Genomic DNA, 24,345 nt, shown 5'->3' on the forward strand with positions numbered 1-24,345 from the left:
ACTAAGCCAGAGCTGGAATAGCATCTACATCTAATCTAATCTAATCTACTAGAACTAACTTCTGCTGCATCCTCTCTAGTACTTTTCTTTTGAAAGAGAAACCTATTTATCTAATTTTATTTCATACCCTCAACTAGGTAAGAGAGCAAAGTTATTTCCATTTTAAAGGAGTCAAAAGATAAGGGCTGGGCACGGTGGCACATACCTGTAATCCCAGTACTTAAGAGGCAAGAGAACTGAGGGAAATGTGAAGCCAGGCTGAGGTACAGAATGAGATCCTGCCTCAGGAAGGAGGAAGAAGAAAGTGAGGTCTGACTTGTCTTGGCTTCTGGCGTGGAGCATTTTACATTCAATAGGAAGTGGGCATCCAAGCTTTAAAATCCAAACTCAAATCCAGTCAATGTCCCTAATTCCTGAGCAGAAAGAGAAGAATCACAGGGACATGTTGGACTTCAATTCCCCTCTTCCTCTAATTGATGGTAGTCCTTTGGACTAGTGAGCTTAACCTCTTTTGTATCTGTTTGTTGATAGGCAAAATGGGGCCATTGGAAAAATGATCTCCCAGGTACCTTTCCAACCCTATTCTGTGACTGGGGTGAGGAGAAAGCACACTCAAGCATGGTAGATTTCTTCTGTTTCTGCAAGACCTGAGCTCAATTCCTAGCACCTACATCAAAAAATAATACAGGGTTGGGGATTTAGCTCAGTAGTAGAGCAAAGCCCTAGGTTCAGCTCTGGAAAAAGAAAAAAAAAATAACAATACAAAAAGCATCAACCAAGGGCTGTTGGGGAATATTATTTTGAGGTATGTTACTTTGTTTATGTTGTATTTGTTTAACTCTGTGAAGCTGTGTTACTGTGCCTATCTAAAACACCTGATGGTTTAATAAAGAACTAAACAAGCAATAGTGAGGCAGGAGAGAGAAATAGGTGGAGTTGGCAGACAGAGAGGATAAAAAGAAGGAGAAATCTGGGAAGAGGGATTGAAAAGGAGGAGCCAGAGAAGGAGGAGGACATCAGGGCCCAGCCACCCAACCACCCAACCAGCAACTGAGTAAGAATAAGATTTACAGAAGAGAACAGGAAAAGCCCAGAGACAAAAGGTAGACAGGATAATTTAAGATAAGAAAACTTGGCAAAAAGCCAGTCAAGCTAAGACCAAGCATTTATAATTAAGAATAAGATCTCTGTGAGTGATTTATTTGGGAGCTGGGTGGCGGCCACCCCAAAAAAGAGTAAGAACAAGCATTAACAATTTTGCGCCCCATATGGGGCATTAATTGTTGTCCTTTTAATTAATTGTTGCTGCCTTTTAAGCCACAGCTGTCCAAATCAGCAACTTCAACTCTGTTACTACCAACAGCCAGGTGGCCAGCTGTTAGCCTGCAAGGGCCATAGCCAGAGGGGATTCTGTTCCCCCAGGCATTGACTCTTTCAAAGCTATGAAGGAAACTTAACTAAACCTCTGTCCCTCTAAAGAACTCAAGATTCAAAGGTTAAGGTGGAATTCTGCTATCCAGAGAGGCTGACTAGGAAGTAGGTCACCTCCTCTCCTTGCTCCTGTCCTCCAAAAAGCCCTCCTCGCCCTTCCTTAAAAATTCTCCACCTGGCTCCTCCCTACCACTTCCTGCCAACTAGTTGCCTCCTGACCACAGGTGAATTTTATTTACTCAAAGATATCTTTGCATCATTAAACAAATGTTCCAGAGCATAAACAAAAGTAAGACACCTTAAAATAATATTCTACAACAAAGGGATTGTTCTTTTTCTTCCACCATCTTGGGTCCATGTTCTCTGCACAAAATGCCCAGTGAATCCAAAGAAACCACCTCTGCTACAGTTGCCTCAGGTTGAGACAGGTCTGCACAGAATTCAATAGTGATCAGTACCAGAACTCGAGGACTAAGAGTCACACCTACTACACACACAAGCAGTGGTGGCGGCGGCAGCTGAAGTCAATGAAGAACCAATCAGTAATGAGATGAAAGTCTGTGTCCCAACTGGGTCTTCCACAGATTCCAGGGATTACAAGAGGCATTACACAGAAATCTAAGAATATCCTCTTTTCATCACAAAGCCAGATGTTTACAGGAGCCCAGCTTCAGACACCTACATACTTTTGTGGGAAGTCAATACTAAAGATTTATCTCAGCACACACAGTTGACACCTACTGAGAAACAAGGTGAAGGTATTTCAAACATTCAAGAAAATAAGACTCCAACTGCACAAGAAGAGGAAGGGGCTGCTGTAACAGGTGTGGCAGTTAAAACCAGAATTGGTCAAGTCACAAGTAGATGTGTTAATGCAAAGACTGTGGGAGCCCTAAAATGACAATGGGGATCCTTAAATGCTGTTATGGAATTAACAATGTAACTATCTTAAAACAAGGACCCTTTTGTTCCCCATTTCAAAAGTGGAACTCAAGACAGGAGTACACATGCTTTTAATCCCAGCACTTCAGAGGCAGGGACAGGTAAACCTCTTGAGTTCAAGGCTAGCCTGGTCTACAATACTATGTTCCAGGCCAGCCCTGGGTTACACAGGGAGACCCTGTCAAGAAAAATAAAATAAAATAAAGTGGAAGTACAGCTTGGTTTGAAATCTGCACCTTTTGTATCACCAATAAAATTATGGCTTCTTGTGGGAGCTGGGGTTGGGGTGGCATATACTTGTAATCCCAGTGCCCAGCAGGTGGAGATAAGAGGATCCCTGGAGTTTGCCAGACAGCCCAACATAGTCAAATTAGTGAGTTTAGGTTCAGAACGAGACTCTCTCAAACAGTAAGGTGGAGAGTGATTAAAAGATATAACCAATATGTGCTTCTGGTCTCCACAGGCAACTCCATATATGTGTGTGCACAAGCGCGCGCGCGTGCACACACACACACACACACAAAGATAAATGGAGTAAATTTTGAAGAAAAAGAAAGCTAAGTAACAGCATGAGTAGCATCCCTTAAATATGATGGGAATTAAAAAACAAAACAAAAATCAGAGTTCAAACTTCTGAAATTTAGAAAACAAATTACCAGTCAGCTTCACTACCTCAAGAGAGAATCTCTAATCTGAGGCAGAGACACTCCCTAAGGCAAACACCTGAAGCATGGAATAATCTCAGAAGGCACAGAAAAACTATTTTAACAAAGTTGAAAGGTTACAATGAAATCAGCTGCACTGTAATCAGACCAAGGCCACACAACAGGCAAAGCTTAAGATACAAGTCTTGACCTCACTAGTAGCCAAGGGCAGCTCTAAGAGAACTTCAGCAACAAACTTAGTAACAACACTTTCACATACTGGTTGATTGGGTGAATATAAAATAATGCCCATCAATACATATGATAGACTCTTAGAATAAACTGGACATAAGTTGATTCTAGCATCTTTAGAAGATTATTGGGTGATATATGTCAAATGTATTTTATTTATTTTTCTGGTTCTTTGAGATAGAATCTCATGTAGCCTAGACTAACCTCAAACTCAGTATGTAACTGAAGCTAGTTTTGGACTCCTGAGTCCCCTGCCTCCAGCTTTAAAGGGCAAGAATTATAGGAGTATGCTATAATACCAAACTACAAAACACTTCTAAAATACAAAAAAATATTCATACTCATTGGTTCAAAATTATGTTTCTAAAGACTTGTTCTAAAGGAAAAAGTAATTTCCAAGATGATCTAGCTACAAGGAGTATGAAAAAAGCAAAAGTTAGGGCTGGAGAGATGGCTCAGAGGTTAAGAGCACTGACTGCTCTTCCAGAATCCTGAGTTCAATTCCCAGCACCCACATGGTGGCTCACAACCATCTACACTGAGATCTGGTTGTCTCTTCTGCAGTTTAGGCATCCATGCAGGCAGAACACTGTATACATAAATAAATAAATCATTTTAAAAAGCAAAAATTAAGTAGAACGAGAAAGGACTGATTAAATTTTAACACAGATGTTTAACAAACAAAGCTGTCAGAATATGCTTTAGAACAGCTGGTCTCAAAGTGTGTTGGGAGAACCTGAGAAAGTCTGCAAAGCTAAACCAACTTTTCATTTTCCTTTTGAGTGTATTAAGGGTTGAACCCAGGGCCTGAGGATGTTACATAAACACTCTACCATTCAGCTACACCATCAGGCCTTTTTTTGACAGGGTCTCACTAAGATAATTGGCCTAGACAACTCTTTCTTAGAAATCGTCCTGCCTTAGCTGGTGGTGGAGCACACCTTTAGTCTCAGCATTCGGGAAGCAGAGGCAGGTGGCTCTTTGTGAGTTCGAGGCCAGCCCGTCTATGGTCTACAAAGCGAGTTCCAGGACAGCCAGAGCTATGTGAAGAAACATTGTCTTTAAAAATAAATAAATAGCCGGGCGTTGGTGGCGCACGCCTTTAATCCCAGCACTCGGGAGGCAGAGCCAGGCGGATCTCTGTGAGTTCGAGGCCAGCCTGGGCTACCAAGTGAGCTCCAGGAAAGGCACAAAGCTACACAGAGAAACCCTGTCTCGAAAAAAATCAAAAAATAAATAAATAAATAAATAAATAAATAAATAAATAAATAAATAAATAAATAAATAAAATCTTCCTGCCTTACCCACTCAAATAGCTGGGATTATTATGTTTTCAGCAAGCCTGACAAATTTTTATTTGCTTTTGAAAAAGCAATGTGTGTGTGAATAGACATTCAAAAGCACAGAGGGCTGTCTTAGTTACTGTTCTACTGCTGAGACACCATGACCAAGGCAAGCCACACAGGAAAGCACTTAACTGGGGGCTTGCTTACAGTTTTGAGGGCGAGTCCTTGACCATCATGGTGGGGAAGGTGCAAACAGGCAGGCGTGGTTCAGGAGCAGTAGCTGAGAGCTGACATCTAATCCACAAGTCCAAGGCAGAGAGAGAGAGAGAGATTGGGACTGGCATGGGCTTTTGGAACCCCCGTGACAAGCCTCCTCCAACAAGGCCACGCCTCCTAATCCCTCCTAAACAGTCCACCAACTGAAAACCAAACATTCAAATATATGAGCCTATGGGGGCCATTCTCTTTCAAACCACCCACATTCCACTCCTTGGCCCAATAGGCCTATAGTCATACAATAAAATAAAATGCATTCAGTCCAATTCCAAAAATCTCCATAGTCTTTCACAGTCTCAAACCTGTTTAAAAGTCCTAAATCTGTTCTGAGACTCAAGGCAAACTCTTAACTACAACCCCTGGGAAAATCAAAAAGCAAATTACACACTTCCAACAACAGTGGCACAGAATATACATTAGCATTCCAAAAGGGAGGAAAGGGGGCACAGGGAGGGGACACTGGACCACAGCAAGACTGAAACCCATCAGGTCAAACTCCAAACCCTCTAACTCCATGTCTGATGTCAAAGGGCTTCTTAGATTGATCGTTCTTCAAATCTCCAGCTCCTTTCAGCTTTGTTGACTGCAACTACTACTCTCTCTTGGGCTCTCCCTGGCAGGTACCTCATGGCTCTGGCATCTTCAACATCTTGGGATCTCCAAGAAATCCAGACTTCACCTTCACAGCTTCACTCAATGGTCTCTCTGGGCCTCATGAAGGGACACCCCTGCACACACTTGGCCTCAGCGGCTTTCCTGAACTGTGGAGGAAGATTCCAAAACTCTTCTACTCCTGTATCCTTGGCTTTAAAGCTAGAACCGCTTTGGTTGAAGCTGCCAAGTTCTTCTGCTTGCTTGAGATGGAATCTGGCCCCCTCCATGAGTTACATTTGCATAGATTTTTGTTGATGCTTTCCTTTGTTGAATAACTTTCTTTTGCTTTAGGAGAAGATCTCTTAGGCATTTCACAACTTGGAAGCTTAGCTGGGTGGGGTCTTGCCATGAGGGCACCACTCCCTTTATTTAGTTCTCATTTCCTTGAACACAGGACTTGGCTCCAACATTACGTTTCCTTGTGCTCTTTTTCTCCTACACTGTACATTTAGAATTTTTTCCCCCACTTGTTCTTTTTCATTGCAGATCTGCATAAGAGTGATTACTAATAACCACACAGCACAGTTCATACTAGGTTGTCTTGAAATCTCCTCTGCTAGTGGCATTAGTCCAAAACTCTTCAATTTAACATCTGGCAGATTTTTAGAACAACAAAACATCACAAGAATGGTCTCTAGCACAGTTGTTAATATCATTCCACTCTGAAATCTTGAGCAGGGCCTTCATAGCCCACACTGCTCTCAGGACTACTGTCTCCCATGCTCATACTAGGATGGCTCATTAATCCCCATTTACTGCGTTCAGCCACTTTCCTAAGCCAAAGTCTATATTTTACCAATAAGCAGTGTGGTCAGGCCTGTCACAGCAACAGGTACCACTTACTGGCAACAATTTCTTAGTTACTGTTCTATTGCTGTAAAGAGACACCATGACCAAAGCAACTTATAAAAGAAAGCATTTAGAGCTGGGCGGTGGCACAGGCCTTTAATCCCAGCACTCGGGAGGCAGAGGCAGGCAGATCTCTGTGAGTTCGAGGCCAGCCTGGGCTACAGAGTGAGTTCCAGGACAGGCTCCAAAGCTACACAGACGGAAAAAAAAGAAAGAAAGAAAGCATTTAGAGCTGGCTTACAATTTCAGAGGGTGAGTTTATGAGCACCATGGTGGGGAGTATGGAGGCAGACAGGCAGATATGGAGCTGGAGCAGTAGCTGAGAGCAGGTATAGGCTTTTGACACCTCAAAGTCCACTCCCATTGGCATACCTCTTTCAACAAGGCCATACCTCCTAATCCTTCCTAAACTATCCATCAACTAGGAACCAAGCATTCAAATCTATGAGCCTATGGGAGCCATTCTAATTCAAACCACCACAAGGTCAGAGGACAGCTTTTGGGATTGGGTTTTCTCTATCCAGTGGGTTCCAGGGATCAAACTACAGATATCAAGCTTGCATGGCGAGTCCCCTTAGCCAACTGAGCCATCTCATCAGCCATTTTTTTAAATTGTGTTGACACTATACTGACATTCCAAAAGTAATGATGAGTAAACCACTGATATCTTAGTGCTGATTAGAGCAGTAACACAAATTGTACTGTCAGTATATTCTTTACAATATTTTTAGGCTTTTTACTTATGAGTCTGAGTCTTTTGTCTGTAGGTATGTAAGTGCACCATGTGATTTCTCCTCCTCCCTCCCCTGCCTCACCTCTGGGGAGTTGGAAAGATCACCTGAGAGTGCTTGGCTCAATAAACCTGGTCTTTTTAATTCAGCTTGATCTGGCTTATTGCACTGTCAGAAAATCCTACTATTGGGATACCAAAAAAAAAAAAAAAAAAAAAAAAAAAAACCTATTAGAATCAGTAAAAATAATTAAATCAAATTTCAACCACAGAATACTCCCTAACACTCTATGATAAAACTCAAAGTACTCAATAAAACACAAGCTCGCAGAAGAACAATGATTTCCTCATCATTAGCTGAACTGTATGTCATTTCCATTTTTACTGAAACAGACAAACGAGGGTTTTCAAGACTCAAGGACTTGGCAATATTTTCTGAAAAATGAACAAGATAAGCCTTTGTTTGATCTCAGAGAAAATAACTAGCAGTATATATAGCCAATGATATAATTCAACTTTTCAAGTGAAAAGAATTTCCAAAAATTTGTATTTGCCACAGTTAACTCAATATTTGTTAGTGTGTGAAGATATTTCTGATGAAATTTGTGGCAATATTAACAAAGTGATTTAATTTTTTTTTAGTTTAAGGGGCCAGTGAACCGGCTCAGTGGGTAAAGGCACTTACTGCTAAGCCTGACCATGGAAGGGGAGAACCAAGTCCTACAAGTTGTCCTCTGACATCCTTCACACAAAAATACATAAATCAATTGATAGACAGACAGACGGATGGCTTCTAAAGGTTTAAAAAGGCAGCACTGTGATTCAGTCGGTAACATGCTTGCTTAGCATACATGAAGCCTGGGGTTAGTTCCCGTATATAACCACAGGATGGGGGCACACGTTCAATGCCAACACTCAGGAGGTAAGCAGATCAAAAGTTTAAGGTCATCCTAGGCTGCACACTGATTTCAAGGCCAGCTTGGAAAACATGAGAGTCTGACTTAAAAAGAAAAGAAAAGAAAAAAAAAAAAAAGGTGGGTGTGGTGACGCACATCTTTAATACTGGCACTTGGGAGGCAGAGGCAGGTGGATCTCTGAGTTCGAGGCCACCCTGGTCTACAGAGAAAGTTCCAGGACAGCCAGGGCTACACAGAGAAACCTGGTCTCAAAACAAAATAAAAATTAACTTTAAGACCAAGTAATGGCAAGGCACACACATAAACCCGGTACTCAAGAGGCTAAAGTGGGAGGACCACGAGTTCAAGGCCAGCCTGTGGGGATATAAAGTGAGTTTTGGACTAGCCTGAGCTACATACCAAGACCTTATCTCCAAGACAAATGAACAGAAATAGAAACACACATACACACATACATACATGCACATGCACTCTCTCTCTCTCTCACTCACACATTTATTATTGTTTTATATGAATATTTAAACTTTTTCATATTTCTAATATAATAAATCATAAAGATGAGAAACTAGTTCTGAGATCTTCAATGATTTCAATATAAAAAAGTCTTTAGACCAAAAGCTTGAGAATTTCATTTTACGGCAATTTTTTTTTTTAACCCAAGTGGTTTTGCCCCCCATAGCACTAGGCATATCTACAGACATTTTTTCCTTGTTACAACTGGGAACTAGTTACCAAAGGGATATAACGAGTAAGGCTAAGGAGAGGCTGCTCATGTGCACACAATAGCCCACCTTAACAAAAATGTATTCAGCCCCATGGAAATATTACTAAGTTAAAAGAAAAATATTCTTCAGAATAGTCAACATATCAAGAAAATATTCACTTTAATTAGAAAATGTTGCAAAACAATAGAAGATGAACTCATTCCAATTTTATTTTAAAAACATATACATAAATCTGGGCAGGGTGATATATATACCTATAATCCCAGTACTCAGAAACAGAGACAGAAGATCAGGAGTTCAAGATCCTGCTTTAGTCACACAGTGAGCTCAAGACTAAGCTTCATGAGACCTCATCTAAAATTAAATAAATAAATAACTTGAAAATAGAGTTGGCATGGTGGCACACAAATATATGTGCACCAGGGAGGCTGACATGAAAGAACAGAGGTCATCCTGAGCTACATAATGAGACCCTGGCCCCAAATGAAGGGCTTACAAGGCACAGTGCTGCCCACCTGTAAGCACATGTCTTCAGTTACTTTTTACAGCTTTGATAAACCACTATAACCAGGGCAATTTATGAAAGAAAGCATTTAGTCTGGCTTACAGTTTCAGAGGTTCAAGCCCATTGACGACAGGGCAAAGAAAGAGCAGGGAGCTCACATCTTGATCCATAGCCACGAGGCAGAGAGAGAAGACTCAGAATCACTGGAACCTCAAAGCCTGCCCTCAGCAACACACCTCCTCCAACAAGGCAATGCCTCTTTGTTCCCACACAGGTCTGCCAACTGGGAACCAAATATTCAAATACATGATGAGCCTATGGGGACTATTCTTAGTCAAATCACTACACAGTTCACTCCTAGCACTCAGGAGATGGAGACAGGAGGATCAGCTACAAATAGAGTCTGAAGCCAGCCTGGGATACATGAGACTCTAGCTAAAAAAATAAAATAAAATAAAAAAAGTACATACACATACCAAAAAAGGCTAAAAATATGTTCCAGATATTAACAATAGTCATCCAAAGTAGAAAGAATTACTTTTCATTTATTTATTTATTTATTCATTCATTCATTCATTCATTCATTCATTCATTCATTTACTTATGGCCTTATTTAAGTGTGTTTGTGCATCTGTACGCCACATGTGTGCAGATGCTGGTAGAGGGGACTCTCAGATCCCCTTGAGCTGAAGTCATGAGCAGTTAGAAGCTGCCTGATGTGGGTGCTAGGAACTGAACTCCAGTCTTCTGGAAGAGCAGCAAGTGCTATTAACCACTGAGCCACCTAGTCCGTTAGCCCCCAGAATTACTTTTTTCACTAGCAAATGTTTGCAAAAATAATAAATGGAAGCTGGGGGTAGGGCTCAATGAATGAACGCTTGCCTAGCATTCATGAGACAGTGACTTCCATCCCCCACACTCCCTCCCCTACCACACACAAAACAAACAAAACACTAAGCAAGCATGGAGAAATGGTACGGGCGGGCGGGCAGAAACACTTGCACAGAGACCTGATGACCTGAGCTCAATCCCTAGATCCTCCAAAGTGGCAGGAAAGAAGTGACCTCTAAGCATTGTTCTCTGCTCTCCACATGCACGTCATGACTCCTAAGTGTCCACATTCACACATACACACAAAATAAAAAATAAAAGGCACACAGTTTTAGTCCCAGAACTCAAGAGGCAGCTGGATATTTATGAGTTCAAGACCAGCCTAGGCTACAAAGTGATATGCTGTCTCAAAACAAACAAAATAAAAATAACAAATGGATGGGAGGATTATCTTATAACTGTCATAGTCTGATAACTATTGTGAATGTCGTTATTGAATTATATGACCCAAGTATAGAATTGTTGACATTCAAAAGAACAAAAGCAATTAGAACAGAGCTAGACACTGAAAACAGTTTTTTTCAGTGCTTAAACAGTAAGGATCCATGGAGGAGTAATTAAGACAGTAGCTGCTGCAAATGTAAACATTCCCAGACCACAAGCCACTGTTCTTTCCAGTCTCAACTCTTCTGATGTAGAAAACTGTAAGTTCTTCTGATTACACCAGACACTCCATGCACACCTTCTGAGCAGTTATGATTTCATTTTTGTACTTGCCTATACTTTTACAAAACTCTTTGCAAAGGAAAAATTAACACCATAAGCTCTTTATCTTTTTGAACAATTCTAAGATTGAATCAATACAGACCCCACCAGTCACTACCCACCCACCAGTACTCTGGGACTGAACCAAAGCTGCCAAACATCCCATTTCAGTTGTTCTTGCCAGAGGCTGTTAACAGCAATAAGTAATAAAGTGAGCTATGGAGACGGCTCAGTGGTTAATGTACTTGATGTACAAGCCTGAAGACCTGAGGTTAATCCCTGGACACCATCTAGAGGTGAAAGAAGACAACCAACTCCACAATTGTCCTCTGACCCTGATACACGTTCTGGGACCCACACTCAAATATCAAATACCTGCACATGCATGCACACATGTGCACACATGTACAAAGTAACCTTTTAAAAGTATTTTTGTGCAAAGTAACCTTTAAAGTATTTTTACTAAGTCATCAAACTCAGTCAACTTATCTGTCACTAAGAAAGACAATCCTCAGGGGTACCAATTAAGTGGTGTGCTGTGGGATAAACCTTTTGTACATTGTGAAGATGTTTTACTCTCACTGGTTTAATAAAAAGCCAACTGGCCAATAGCTAGGCAGAAAGAGGTTAAGACTGAGAGAACATTAGGGAAAAGGTCACCAGCCAGATACAGAAGAAGCAGGAGATGAATATGTCATACTGAAAAAAGGCACCGCCACGTGGTAGAGTGTAGATAAGAAACATGGGTTAAGTTACAAAAGCTAGTCAGTAACAAGCCTAAGCTGTCAGCCAAGCATTTATAATAAGTCTCTGTGTGGTTATTTGGGGAGTCGGTGATCCCAAAGAAAAACTCCACCTTCAGTAGTAAAGCCAAATGAAACAACTAGAATTTCGATAAAGACTTGGAAGAATGGGAATTCAGAATAAAGGAAGCTGTGCAACAAGATTTTGACAGGTATCTAGATTTAAAAAAAAAACAAAAAAAACAAAAAACCCTCCTCCTGAGCCATGTGTGGTAGCCTATGCCTGTAATCACAGCACTTAGGTAAAAGGATCATAAGTTCAAGGTCATTCTCAGTTACATAGTAAGTTCAATGCCTACCCAGGCTGCATGAAACCAGTCTTAAGAATGAAAAACAAATTCCTCTTCTTGAGTAATATTCTAGAAAGGAAACAAAGACCTGCCAAAGTAAAAGAAGTATAGCTCAGCTTAATACTGAAGACTCAGCAGGAGAGAATGCCTAGCTCTACCCTGCAAAATCTCCCCTTATGGGTCACCAGCTTAATAAAAACAACTATGTTTAGGACAATGAAACTGCAGATAGACTACACTGGCAAAGAACCCACTCAGAGAGCGTGACACTACTTGAGCACGTCTTTGTTTTTGTTCATTTGTGAGGTTCAAATGAAACAGCAACTGTAGCAGCAGTAGGACCTCCAGACAAGGGCCAGGCCTAAGGCCCTGTGTCAGCTCATTCGGTCTTCATCACAGCCCATGAGATACTGCTGACCTTCTGACACAGAGGACAAAGGACTTGTCAAAGGCAGTAACGAAGTTAGCAAGAGTGAACAATCTCAGTCTCTTCATAACTATGGATTCCTACCATTGATGTTGGCGGTCCATGTACATGGAATTGACGAAATTGCTATCCCCCTTTATAAAACATTATAACCAAAAACTAAACCTCTCTCCTTAGTCACAACCTTCACTTTGGAACAACATAGCTGCCATATGAAAACTTCTGGAAGTACTTTTCTTTCATTTTTGAAAGATAAGGTTTCTCTGTATAACAGTCCTGGCTGTCCTAGAACTCACTTTTGTAGACCGGGTTGGCCTCAAACTCAGAGATCCACCTGCTCCCGAGTACTGGAATTAAAGGTGTGTGCCACCATCAACCAGCTGGAAGTACTTTTCTTAACATTTTAGTCATAAGCACTAGAATGAGGTAACAAATAATCTTACTGTATATAAAACTTAGCACATATAGGCTACTAATCCTCTAGCTCTACAGAGTCCAATACCTCAATGAAGGGAAAATATTATTACAGCAAACTATCACTCCCAAAGAGCAGAAATCCCTTTCTTAAACTGCTAAGATTCTGTTTACACAAACCTTTACATTAATAAGATGTAAGCGGGGCCAGAAATACGGCTCAGTGTTTAAGAACACTAGCTCATCTTCCAGAAGACCTGAGTTCAGTGGCTCACAACCATCTGTAACTCCAGTTCAGGAGAGCTAACTCTCTCTTCTGGCCTCTGGGCACCAGGCACAAGTGGTGCAGACACACCTGCAGCAAACCACCCATACTCGTGTGTGTGTGTGTGTGTGTGTGTGTGTGTGTGTGTGTGTGTGTGTGTGTATGAAGGCTGTTTTATAATCCATGTCAGATACACACAGAGCTATTTTCTGATTGGTCTTCTGAACAAATCTCAAAAAAGATGTTTCACTTGGAGGCTACTCATAATCATCCAAACAGTTATGGATGACTGTGAATAGGGTGCTAAGAACTGAACCTGAATTTTCTCCAAGAGCAGTCAGTGTTTTTAACCCCTGAGCTTCCTCTCCAGCTGTGTAAACCTTACTTTTAAAAGTTTAAGCCTTATAATTAGTTATATATATGCATATTATATATATTGCATTATTATTCAAGGGATGAGTGTTTCTTGCAAGCAATCCTAATGATATTAATAGGGTTAGAGTAATATATATATATATATATATATATATATATATATATATATGATATCCTGGATTTAACCTTTTAGCTATGTAGGGGAACTTTGGTGTGGTTTATTTACCTGTAGTTGTGGGGCTTGAAATTAGGGTTTCAGGCCCACTAGGCAAGTAGTTTACCACTGAACTACATTCCCAGGTCCTGTATGTACACTCTTCACTACCTCTTCAGTTTTTTCCTTTTTCTTATTGTGTGCCCTTTTGTAGGTTTGCTTTAGACTTTGGAAACACGAACCTAGGCTGGCCTCAATTTCACTGTGTAGCCAGGGATGGCCTTGAATTTCTGATCCTCCTGGTTCTACTTCTCAAGTACTAAGATCACAGGCATGAACCACCCTGACTGATGGTTTATCCTGTGATTAAACAGCTTTATCCAGTGCCAGGTTTATGTGGTGATGGTCATCGAGCCCAGGGCTTCGTGCCTGCTAGATGAGCCGTCTGTTAAGGGAACTACATCCGTAACCTCAGCACTTTCAGGCATAGCAATTTCACTGACCATTCGTTACCATCTGTCTTGCAGTTAGGGCAATCTATTACCCTTATTTTAAGAAGAATAAAGTAATTTACCTAAATCCACACAATCTGTGACTGCTAAGACTTCTAACTTCAAATCACGTCAGCCTTCCCCAGGTGTTTTCCATATCACATTGCCTCTTCATTTCACAAAGTCATAAAACTAACAACACTTGGAATCCCAGCACTTCGGAGCCAGCGCTAAAGGATCCAGAGTTGAAGGCCAGCCTGAGAGAGAGATCTCAAAAATACTTAAGGGCTGCCAGGCATGGTGGTGCACACCTTTAATCCCAATAACTCGGGAGGCAGAGGCAAGTGGATCCTGAGTTAAAGGGCAGTGTGGTCTAAACAATGAGTTCAAGGCCAGTCAAGGCTACATGGTGAGACCCTGCCTCAACAAACAAAACAAAACAAAATCCACTAAAGGTTAAGAATATAGCTCAGTGGTAGAGCACTTGCCTCAAATACTTGAGTTCAGTCCTCAGCATGGCAACAAAAAAGTCGAAAAACCATACTGTCTGCCTAACTTGCACAGGTCCACTACCAACAGTGGTAGAGCACATTGGCAGCTATGAGGACACCATGCAAGCACCAAAAAGCAAAGGAAGCCAACAGTTTTTATTATGAGATGTTTGCACCCAGCACACACTTTGCTTCCTGTAAGTCTCACAACAGCCCTTCAGGAAGGCCCTGGTCGTCCCATTGTACAGACCAGGGAAACACCACAGAGAAGCTTAGCAACCTAACTAGGGTCACAGGGTTAAGTAGCCTAGCAACGATTTTAATTACCTGTCATGCCACATACCACAATGCTTCCACGGGAGGTATCATAGTGATACTAGTTTTGTTTTCATGGGGTATTTTTTTTTTGTCAGTGATAAAAAAAAAATAATAAAAGTAACTTTTTTGATGGAAATATTCTAATTGTCCTTGAAACCAGTCATGGTCGCAGCACACACCTACCATCCTAGCACTGGGGAGGTGGAGAGAGGAGGATCAGAAGTTCAAGGAGTGTGTGTGTGTATCCAAGAGTGGGAGAACTGCAGAGAGCCTTGAACTTGAAAGTTACAAAGGGGAGGGATTCTCACGCCTGTAATCTCAGCACCTGTGAGGTGGAAGCAGGGGATCAGGAGTTCACTGGTCATCCTCAGCTACGTACCGAGTTCCATGCTAGCCTGGGCTATGTGACCCTGTCTCAACAAACCAATGGAAAATAAAAAAAGCATGTAAATATAACACTTCAAATAGTTTTAAACTTGAGAAGATCACTTAAGGACTTCTCAAGGGAAAACATATTTTTTAATTAGCTTTAACGAGTGACGGTGTATTATGAACCCCCAAGGGGCTTCCTTGTCAAAAGCAAGCAGGAAGAACTCTGTGTTAAAACACAAGCTGTGTACAGATAACGGAAGGTGAATTGCTTTTAACAAAAACTTGTATTCTGGGAATAAATACCTGAGTCAAACTGGAAGGGCCAATAGAACTGAACGCTGGAAGGACTACGAGCAAGGGCAGTAGTAGATTCTCTCTCTCTCTCTCTCTCTCTCTCTCTCTCTCTCTCTCTCACACACACACACACACACACACACACACACACACACACACACACACACCAGGAAGAACAGGGATAGAAGGAGTGTTGGGAGAGGGCAGGCCAGCTGGAACCCAGGAAGTACTGACTGATGGACAGGGATGAACTCAGGACTAGAAAAGGAAACAAATACCTAAAACCAGGGCCTGCCCCTATGCAACTAGTCCTGCTCTACAGTATAAACTGAAGGTAGGAGCCTGGCACCATAGCTCACACCTACAACCCCAGCACTCTGCAGGCTGAGGGCCCTGGGGCCCGCCAGAACTTCAACGAGAGTTCCACAATAGCCTGGGCGAAGTGTGAGGCCCTGGCTCCTAAAAATAGAAAAAGGAATAAAGCAATGTAAACTCAGCACTCAGGAGGTAAAGGTAGCAGGGTCAGGAGTTCAATGCCATCCTCAGTGGCATACGGAGTTCAGACCCTCCTGAACTATACAGACTCACTCTCAAACAAAAATTAAAAAGAAATGAACTGGCCAAGACTAGAGATAATGGGGTTATCTCTACAATATAGAGGATACAGAGAAAGGCATGGGTGACAGAGCAAGACCCTGTCTCCCACACAACAACAAAAGATCCTCAAGGTAAGGCTCACAAAATAATGCTGGGAGTACATACAGCTCTGTGGCCCTTCTGGTGCTTTTAAAAATGTAGTAACTATTACTTCTCTACTTCTCTGCCATTTGGCTAGGATTAAGTGTAAAATGCACAGGGCAGTGATGGAGCTCGTCTTTAATCCCAGCACTCAGGAGGCAGAGGCAAGCAGATCTCTGAGTTTGAGGCCAGCCTGGTTTACTGATTGAGTTCCAGAGCAGCCAGGGCTACACAGAGAAACCCTGTCTCGAAAAACAAAAGAAAAAGGTGTAAAGTGCATTAACTTTGACTGGGATAACTTTATGGTATGTATATTATATTTCAAGTTTATATCTAATGTGAGTTAAGCTGGGGCTATGTGTGATCGGTTATGATTAATTAGCTCATTCTAAGGGTATCCTCGGAGTCGCTCATTCCATAGGTAAACTGTCTGGGAGCCTCTCTGCTGTAAAGCATTAGTCTCAGGAGAGTTGTATTACTAACACAGAAACAGCCTTTAAAGAAGGGGTCTTTCTCCATTTTTGTTCTTGAAACTTATTAGATAAAATTCTACTAAGGCGCTGTGTGGAAGTTTTTTTTAATGATGGGTCTGCTTTGAAGTGGTGTTATCAGGTTTCTTGGGGGTGGAGTAGGGTGTCATCTAGGGTCCAAACTCTATGCAAGGAGAATATGATCTAGTGTGAAAAGATGGGGTCAGTTCTGGAGAAATCCCTGATTTATCCTGAATTAATCACAGACCTCTTACCTCTGCTACCCACACACTGGACCAGACTCATGGTGTCACTTCCGCCTGTTACTCGCAAAGACAGATGCTTTGCCTTAAACGCTGAAGTTTCTGGAGAGCTGGCCCACGGACGCAAATTAGGAAGCCCTTCGGGGAGCCACCTGGGTGAAGTTAAGCGCCACGTCTAGTGCCGGGCTCCCCGCTTCCACCCTCCCAGCGGAGGAAGGCGGCGAGCGGGAACGCCCGAGCTGGTCTAGGCCCTCTGCAGCGCAGTCGGGTTTTCTGGGAGCCGCCCCTTCCTCGGCGAGAGCCCAGCCCCACCCGCCCGCCTCCGCTCGGGGCCGCGACCCCAGGGAAGAGCGGGCGGCGGCGGCCGGCGACCCCGACCACGGCGTACGCAGGCGCCGCCGCCGCCGCCGCTCGGCCCGGGCCTCCCCGGGCGCAATAGGCTATCGATTCAGCTGCCTGTCGCTAGGAGCCCCGAGAGAGCAAGGCCTACATCGCCCGGCCGGAGCCCCGGCCTCGATTGCACCACTTTCCCCACCCCAGCGGGGGGAGGGGGGGAGGTGGGACCCTGGAGGCAAGTAGGCCTAGATAAACCGGGGGGTAGTTGGGGGGGGAGCGGCCCTGCCCCCAGGAGCCTCGGATTGAATGGGGGGGGGGATGCTGGGGCCCGCCTCCCGCCAGCAAGCCCCTCGGGGGTCGCCCCGAACCCCTGGCCCCTGGCGCAGCAGCCCATCCAAGTTCAGGCTGGCGGGTCCCTCCGTCTCCAGCGCCCTCGCCACTCTCGGAACCATAATAAAAACACAAGACGCGGAAGAGGCTACCACGGCCAGAAGGGAGGAGGAGAGGGGACTGGGCCCTCGGGGAGCCCGGGGGAGGGGACGCCTCTCAGCGGCCCGTCACCACCCGCCCCGACCCCGCTGGCCCCTCCGTGTCCCTCCCTGTCACCGCCGGCCTCAGGCTCCGAGCCCCCCCCCTTTTTTTTTTTTAATTCCCGAGACACCGAGGACCGGGGCTCGAGCTTCCCTTGGCCTCCGGCGCGCCACGGCCTCTCCCCACGGCCAGCTCTCCCCCCCCACCCCCCCAGTGCCCCCCGCACCTTTTAAACTACGCAGAGGAAGAGTTTGCCATCCAACTTAAGTCAAGCCGTCACCTCGCCCCCCTCCCCGACCCACACTTGTGGGCAGGCGTCTGGAGGGACCACTTTGCACTTGGGATAAAGCGCGTTAAGGACCTGTCAACCATTTTAGGTCCATAAATATATAGAAGACATCCTCTCCTTCCCCCTCCTTCCTTCCCTCCCCCTTCCCTCCCTCCCCCCCCCCCTGCAATGGTATTAATTTCACACCAAATCTTCCCACCGCTGGAGAGGGGTTGGGAAGGGCGGGGGTGGGGACTCGGGGGGGCAGCAGGAGGATGGTGGGGAAGGGGCAAGGGGCAGCTGGAAGGGGGAACCGGGAGGCGCGGGGAGGGGAAGGAAGGGGGTTGATTTACCTGAGACCAGCCACTGGCCTCCATTGTTGGAGAATTCAATGGCATTGACACAGCCGAAGTGGCCGAGCAGGTCCTTCTTGTAGAGGTTTCTGCAGCCCCGCAGGCGTCTCCTCTGAAAGTCCTGAGTGAGCAGGGGGTCCCCATGCAAGCCCCGCTGGGACAAGAAGCCCACCACTGACCTCATGCTGCCCCCCAGGCCAGCTCTCCTCTTCATGCTGGAACCGCCGCCGCCGCCGCTGCTGCTGCTCGCGCCGCCGCCCCTCCCTCGGCCGCACGCCCGGCCGCGCCGCTCCCCTCCCGGCCCTCCCCGCGCGCGGCGAGCCCGAGCCTCCTTTAACCAGCCATGGCAGACGGAGCGAGGTGTGCAGACGGGCGGCGGCGGCGGCGGCGGCGGCGGCGGCGGCGTTCGCGGCTTCCTCACGGTCGCGTCCCTCCCTCCCTCCCTCCCCTTCCCCCCCTAGGCTCCGCCTTCTCCGCCTCCTCCAACAGCTGATCTCCCCCCCCCCGCGCCGCCGCCGCCGCCGCCGCCGCCGCCGCCGCCCCCCCCCCCGCGCGCGCCAGCCACGGTCGCGCTTCCGCGGTGCGGGGGCCCTTCCGCCGGCCGCCGGGCCGGAGAACGCGGGCGCCGGCCGGCCGCCCTCCCCCGCGGGCCGCTGCCCGGGGCGACGGCGGGCGGCGGCTGCTACCCGCGCCCCGAACCGCGGTTGGCGCTGGACGGCGGCCCCGGTGCACCCCCAGGCGCGCCGCACTCTGTGAAGTTGGACACGCGTAACAATCAGAGTGGCAGCCGGGCTGCGGCGGGCTCCCCCCTCCTCCTCCTCCTCCTCCTCCTCCTCCCCCTGCCAGAGGGGCAGCGGCTTCGCCCAGAGCTGCTCGCTGCCCCCCTGGGGCGCCCAGTCCCTGTCCAAATGAGGGAACCCCGGATGGAACTGGACGTCTAGGAGGTTGTCTGTGTTTGTCAGTGCACCTGCCCCCCCCCCCGCCTCCAAAAATTTATCGCTACCCTTCTATTCCCCAATTCAGTTCTCTTAATTCACCCGCCCCACCCCCAACCCATCGGTTAAAAAAAAAAAAAAAGGTCGAATTGTTCAATCTGATAGGACACTTGGTATACGGAGGTGAAAAGAGAAAGGGGTTAAAAGAAGAGACTGAGCCTGTCGCTCTGTGGTAGAGCACCTCCTTTTAGCATGCTTCAAGCCCTGAGTTCAAGCCTTTAGCACTACCAACGCCCCCACAGAAGAAAGTGCAAAGAAAATTGCCAAAATTAAATTGAGAAAGTCCTGTGTCCATTGGTTCCAGATGCATTTGCAAGCCACAAGAAACATTATAGGAACATAGCTGTATCTTATTTCATAGTGGTAAGGCCGAAGGTCTCCAGTGTGGAGCCCTGAGGATGCACAGCTGTTAGCCAGCAGCCACAATACGGGCCAGAAGTAGCCGCCTTTCAGTAGTGCAGGAGTCCCCAAGTTGACCTCGGTGAGGAAACTGGGTAAGTGCACTGGAATTTTACCAGGTACAGTTGAAAGTCCCCTTTTCAATGTAGTGCTTTTCCAAGAAACTATCCTCGGTCATTAGTGGTAATTAACTCTTGAAATAGGCAGGTGTCGTTTTTCCCTTTCAGTTTAGCAGGAATTACATCCTCAGCACCAGAGATGGCATAAGAGTGGTTGAATACAACCATTGATGAAAAAATGAACTAAAGAAATTCTTGAAAATGGGATGAACATGGAAGAGGTTCACCTATCAAGCAAAATTATGCCTTTTTGCAAATAGTTAATTTGAAAGCCCATATTATAACATTCTAAACTTATGAGAAACCAAATCCAAAAAGAAGAACTCTAATGGAATATACTCCTTTAAATAGGAAAATATGTAATTTTTGTTTGTTTGTTTGTTTTTGTTTTTCAAGTTCCAACATTTGGGAGGCAGAGCCTGGCGGATCTCTATGAGTTAGAGGCTAAGTCTGGTCTACAGAGTGAGTACCAGGACATCCAAGGCTACAAAGAGAAACCCTGTTTCAAAAGACAAAAAACAGAAAAGGTTTTATCCTATGCACACAGTGGTGTATGGATGTAATCCAAGAACTTGGGAAGTAGCGGTAGGATAATCAGGAGTTCAAGGTCAGCCTGGGCTACAAGAGACCCTGTCTCAAAACTACAATAAAGTTTTATTTATTCATTGCAAGGTTATTTCCCATCTCAGTTCCTGTGCCTGACATACTCAACTACACATTTAAAAAGTACCCTCTGGCTGCTTTGAATTAATAAGCCATCATTCCTTCCTGCCTTATTTGCTTAGGGTAGGGGAGAGAGGCCGAGTAATGATGTGTCTGAGGTGGCCTTTACTCTGTCAATAATGTAAGGCACACTCTCTTCTCCCCCTCTTAAGTACATAACTCTAATCCGCTATTTTAAATATGACTCTCTTTCCCCCCAATCCCTGGAAAAACCTCAGCCTAAAAATAGTTCAGGATCTGGTCACAAGCTAGCTCAATTCTAGGGCTTTGCTGGAAAGTTCCCTAACTGTTCATTGACCAACTGGAGCAAAGATATTGGACCACCTAGTCTTTATAGCCTACTGCTATTCTGGACAGATTTTATTACCTCTCTTTGGCAAATCTGGAGACTGAATCTAGGGCTTTGTGAATGCTAGGCAAGTGCTCTACCACTGAACTACACCCTCAGCTTCTCTGGATTATCCCCATTTCTATAAATAGGGTTGCCAGGGAGAATAAAAGGCGGCTCATTCAGTTAAGTATGAATTTCAGATGAATGGGGAGTTGTGTTTTAGTATTAGTGTGTCCAGGAACTATCAGGGGTATACTTTTTAAGTAATTCATCATTGTTCATCCAAAATTGAAGCTCAGCTGGGGTATCCTATATTTTTCATTTGTCAAATTAACTACTTATAATAACTGACTTCAGGAAGTGAAGCACTACGTTATTTATTTGCCTATATTAAGAGTGTAGAGATGGCTCAGCAGTTCAGAGTATTGGCTGCTAAGGATCCACACGAAGTTCTCAGCTCCCGCATGGCTGCTAATAACCAGCTCTAACTCCAGTTTCAAGAAACTTGATGTCATCTTCTGGCCTCCACAGGCAATGCATGCAGGCAAAGCACTTATACACATGACCTAAAAATAAATCTTGTTGTTGTGTTTTGAGATAGGGTTTCTCGGGGGTTGGGGAATGCTTGCCTAGCAAGTGCAAGGCCCTGGGTTCCGTCCTCAGCTCTGGGGCGGGGGGGGGGGGGTGGGGGGGAATGATGATGATATGAATTAGTTTCTCTGTGTAGCCCTGGCTGTCCTGAAACTCATTCTGTAGACCAGGCTGGCCTCAAACTGCCTGCTTCTGCCTCCTGAGTTCTGGGATTAAAGGTGTGCAACACCATGCCCAGTTAAAAACAAATCTTTAAAAAAAGAATGTAAAGTACTGGCTGGTGAGATATTGCAACAGGTAAAGGCAATTGTTACCTGGTGTTTGAAAGATTGACAGCCTGAGTTCAAACCTCAAACCCACATAAAGTTGGCAGGAGAAAATGACTCCATTAAATTGTCCTCTGATCTCTACTAGTGTGCATGTGCACCCCACCTCCACCATCCATACACATGGTATATAAACAATAATTTTAAAAAAGAGTTCAAGAATGCATATTTAGTTGCCAGGGCATAATGATGCATGCCTTTAATCGCAGCACTCAGGAGGCAACGACAAACAGATCTCTGAGTTCAAGGCCAGCCTGGTCTACAGAGAGAGTTCCAGGACATCTGGGCTACACAGAGAAACCTGACTGGGGGAAAAGAAAGTAGCCTAACATACATTCCTTAGGGCTCACTTCTCAGTGTTTCCATAACCTCAAAGACTGACACACTGATCTTTGTAGAGGTACTGAGAAGCCACCATATCCTGCTCTGGTGTTGAGGATTCAACCTAAGACCTCAAGCATGCAAAGTTACACCTCAACTCTGAATGTAATCATTGAAAAATTACCATTATACAGGGTTACATAAAGTTATTTTTATGCGGATATATGTGAGCTTTTAGAAATTAATGATATATATGTTGTTTTGAGTATTCTTTTTTTTTTTTTTTTTTTTTTTTTTTTTGGTTTTTCAAGACAGGGTTTCTCTTTGTAGCTTTGGAGCCTGTCCTGAAACTCACTCGGTAGTCCACCGCCCAGCTAAGTTTTGGGTGTTCTTGAGACAGGATTTCAGTATGAAACCCAGGCTGACCTTGAAGTGTCACAGATTACAGGATTACAGATGTGAGTCAACATGCCTGATGACAAATTTACCAAAACAAAAAACAAAAAAAATAGGCCGGCGGCGGTGGTGGCGCACGCCTTTAATCCCAGCCCGAGCCAGGTGAATGTGAGTTCTCAAGGCCAGAGATCCAGGACAGGCACCAAAACTACACAGGGAAACCCTGTCTCAAAAAACCAAAAAATAAAAAGAAAAATAAATAAAGAGAAAAATGACTTCAACTATAATCCCAGCACTACAGAAGTGGAGACAGGAAGATTGTGGCAAGTTCTGGGCCTGTTTTATACTCTGCACAGTCAGTTTCAGACCAGCCAGGGTCACACAGAGACCATAGCATTTTTTAAAAAAATAAATAAACAAAACAGAAAACATACCATAATGGAAATACTTCTAAATATCATTTTTCAAAATATTCTTTGGAACAGCTTTTGAAAAGCAGTTGTTTTCTCACTTGTCAAAATGCCAAGCCTACATTGGAACAGAATTTAAAAATATTGTTTCTTAGTATTTGCAAAGTAGTGTACCACTGACAGCTGCCTTATTATCATTGACAAAGTCAGCAGACTGTTAATGCTTGACTTTTTGTAAAAGCACAAGTTATTTATAGATCTTGACAATTATTTTAATACCCTGACAAGAAGCACCTATCATAGCCCTGGATCAAACCAATCCCTTCCGGATGAACCAGTCTCCTTGTAGATGACCGTAATGCAGGGTTCCCAACTTTCCTGATGCTGCGCCCCTTTGATGCAGTTCCTCGTGTGGTGACAACCTCAACCATAAACTTACTTCCTTGTGTTGCTACGTCATAACTAATTTTGCTGCTGTTGTGAATCGGAATGTAAATATCTGATATGTGACCCCCAAATGGGTCTCAACCCACAGGTTGAAAACCACTGCTCCTGTGAAGGTGCTGGGGGTGCTGAAGAGGTGATGCGGAGGTCAAGAGCACACCGTTCTTGCAGAGGACCCAAGTTAAGTTCACAGCACCTATACTGGATGGCTCTCAACTCCCTGTAAGTCCAACTCTGGAGGATCCAACACCCTCTTCCAGACTTTGAGTGCACTGACGTCATGTGCACATACCCACATACAGACGCACATAATTAAAAAATAAAATCTTCTAATAAAGAAAGAAAAACCCTACTATGTAAGATTTATGTTCCTACAAAAATTACCATCATATCTTGGCCCCACAAAAATATTACTCGGGGAGCAATAGCTCCCATCTGAACATCTGAACCACAAGAATGTTATGTCTTGAAAGACACCAAAATGACTCAAAACCATCCAGACAAAATAGGGATAAGAACATCTATCTAGGGCTGGAGAGATGGCTCAGAGGTTAAGAGCACCGACTGCTCTTCCAGAGGTCCTGAGTTCAATTCCCAGCACCCACATGGTGGCTCACAACCATCTGTGATGAGATCTGGTGCCCTCTTCTGTGTACATAATAAATAAATAAATCTTTTAAAAAATCTGTCTATGTAGTAGATAACAAAGCTGAATTATTTTGGTTTTTTTCCCTTAGATTTAAAAACTACTATAATCTGAACATTCCAGAGGCAGACAAAATAGGATCAGAAGTTCAAGACCTATGTGAGATACTGTCTAATAATAAATA

General features: G+C 44.4%; 1 protein-coding gene across 3 annotated transcripts in view; it reads right to left on the reverse strand.

The window, feature by feature from the left end:
• The window catches only part of Dcaf5 (DDB1 and CUL4 associated factor 5), a 101,589-nt gene extending 82,838 nt beyond the window's left edge, over positions 1-18,751 (reverse strand). Inside the window, exon 1 of one of the 3 annotated variants that reach the window (XM_028876132.2) lies at positions 18,461-18,751. In XM_028876132.2, coding sequence (XP_028731965.1) covers positions 18,461-18,674 — 214 coding nt within the window. In that variant the 5' untranslated portion in view covers positions 18,675-18,751. Of the gene's footprint in view, positions 1-16,984; positions 17,245-18,460 lie in introns of those variants that run through there. The other 2 variants (XM_028876134.1, XM_028876133.2) reach the window with 2 other exon arrangements.
• Between the last annotated feature and the right edge of the window lie 5,594 nt (positions 18,752-24,345).

This window comes from Peromyscus leucopus, chromosome 14 (assembly GCF_004664715.2).
Source record: "Peromyscus leucopus breed LL Stock chromosome 14, UCI_PerLeu_2.1, whole genome shotgun sequence".
In the NCBI taxonomy this organism is placed as follows: Eukaryota; Metazoa; Chordata; class Mammalia; order Rodentia; family Cricetidae; genus Peromyscus; species Peromyscus leucopus.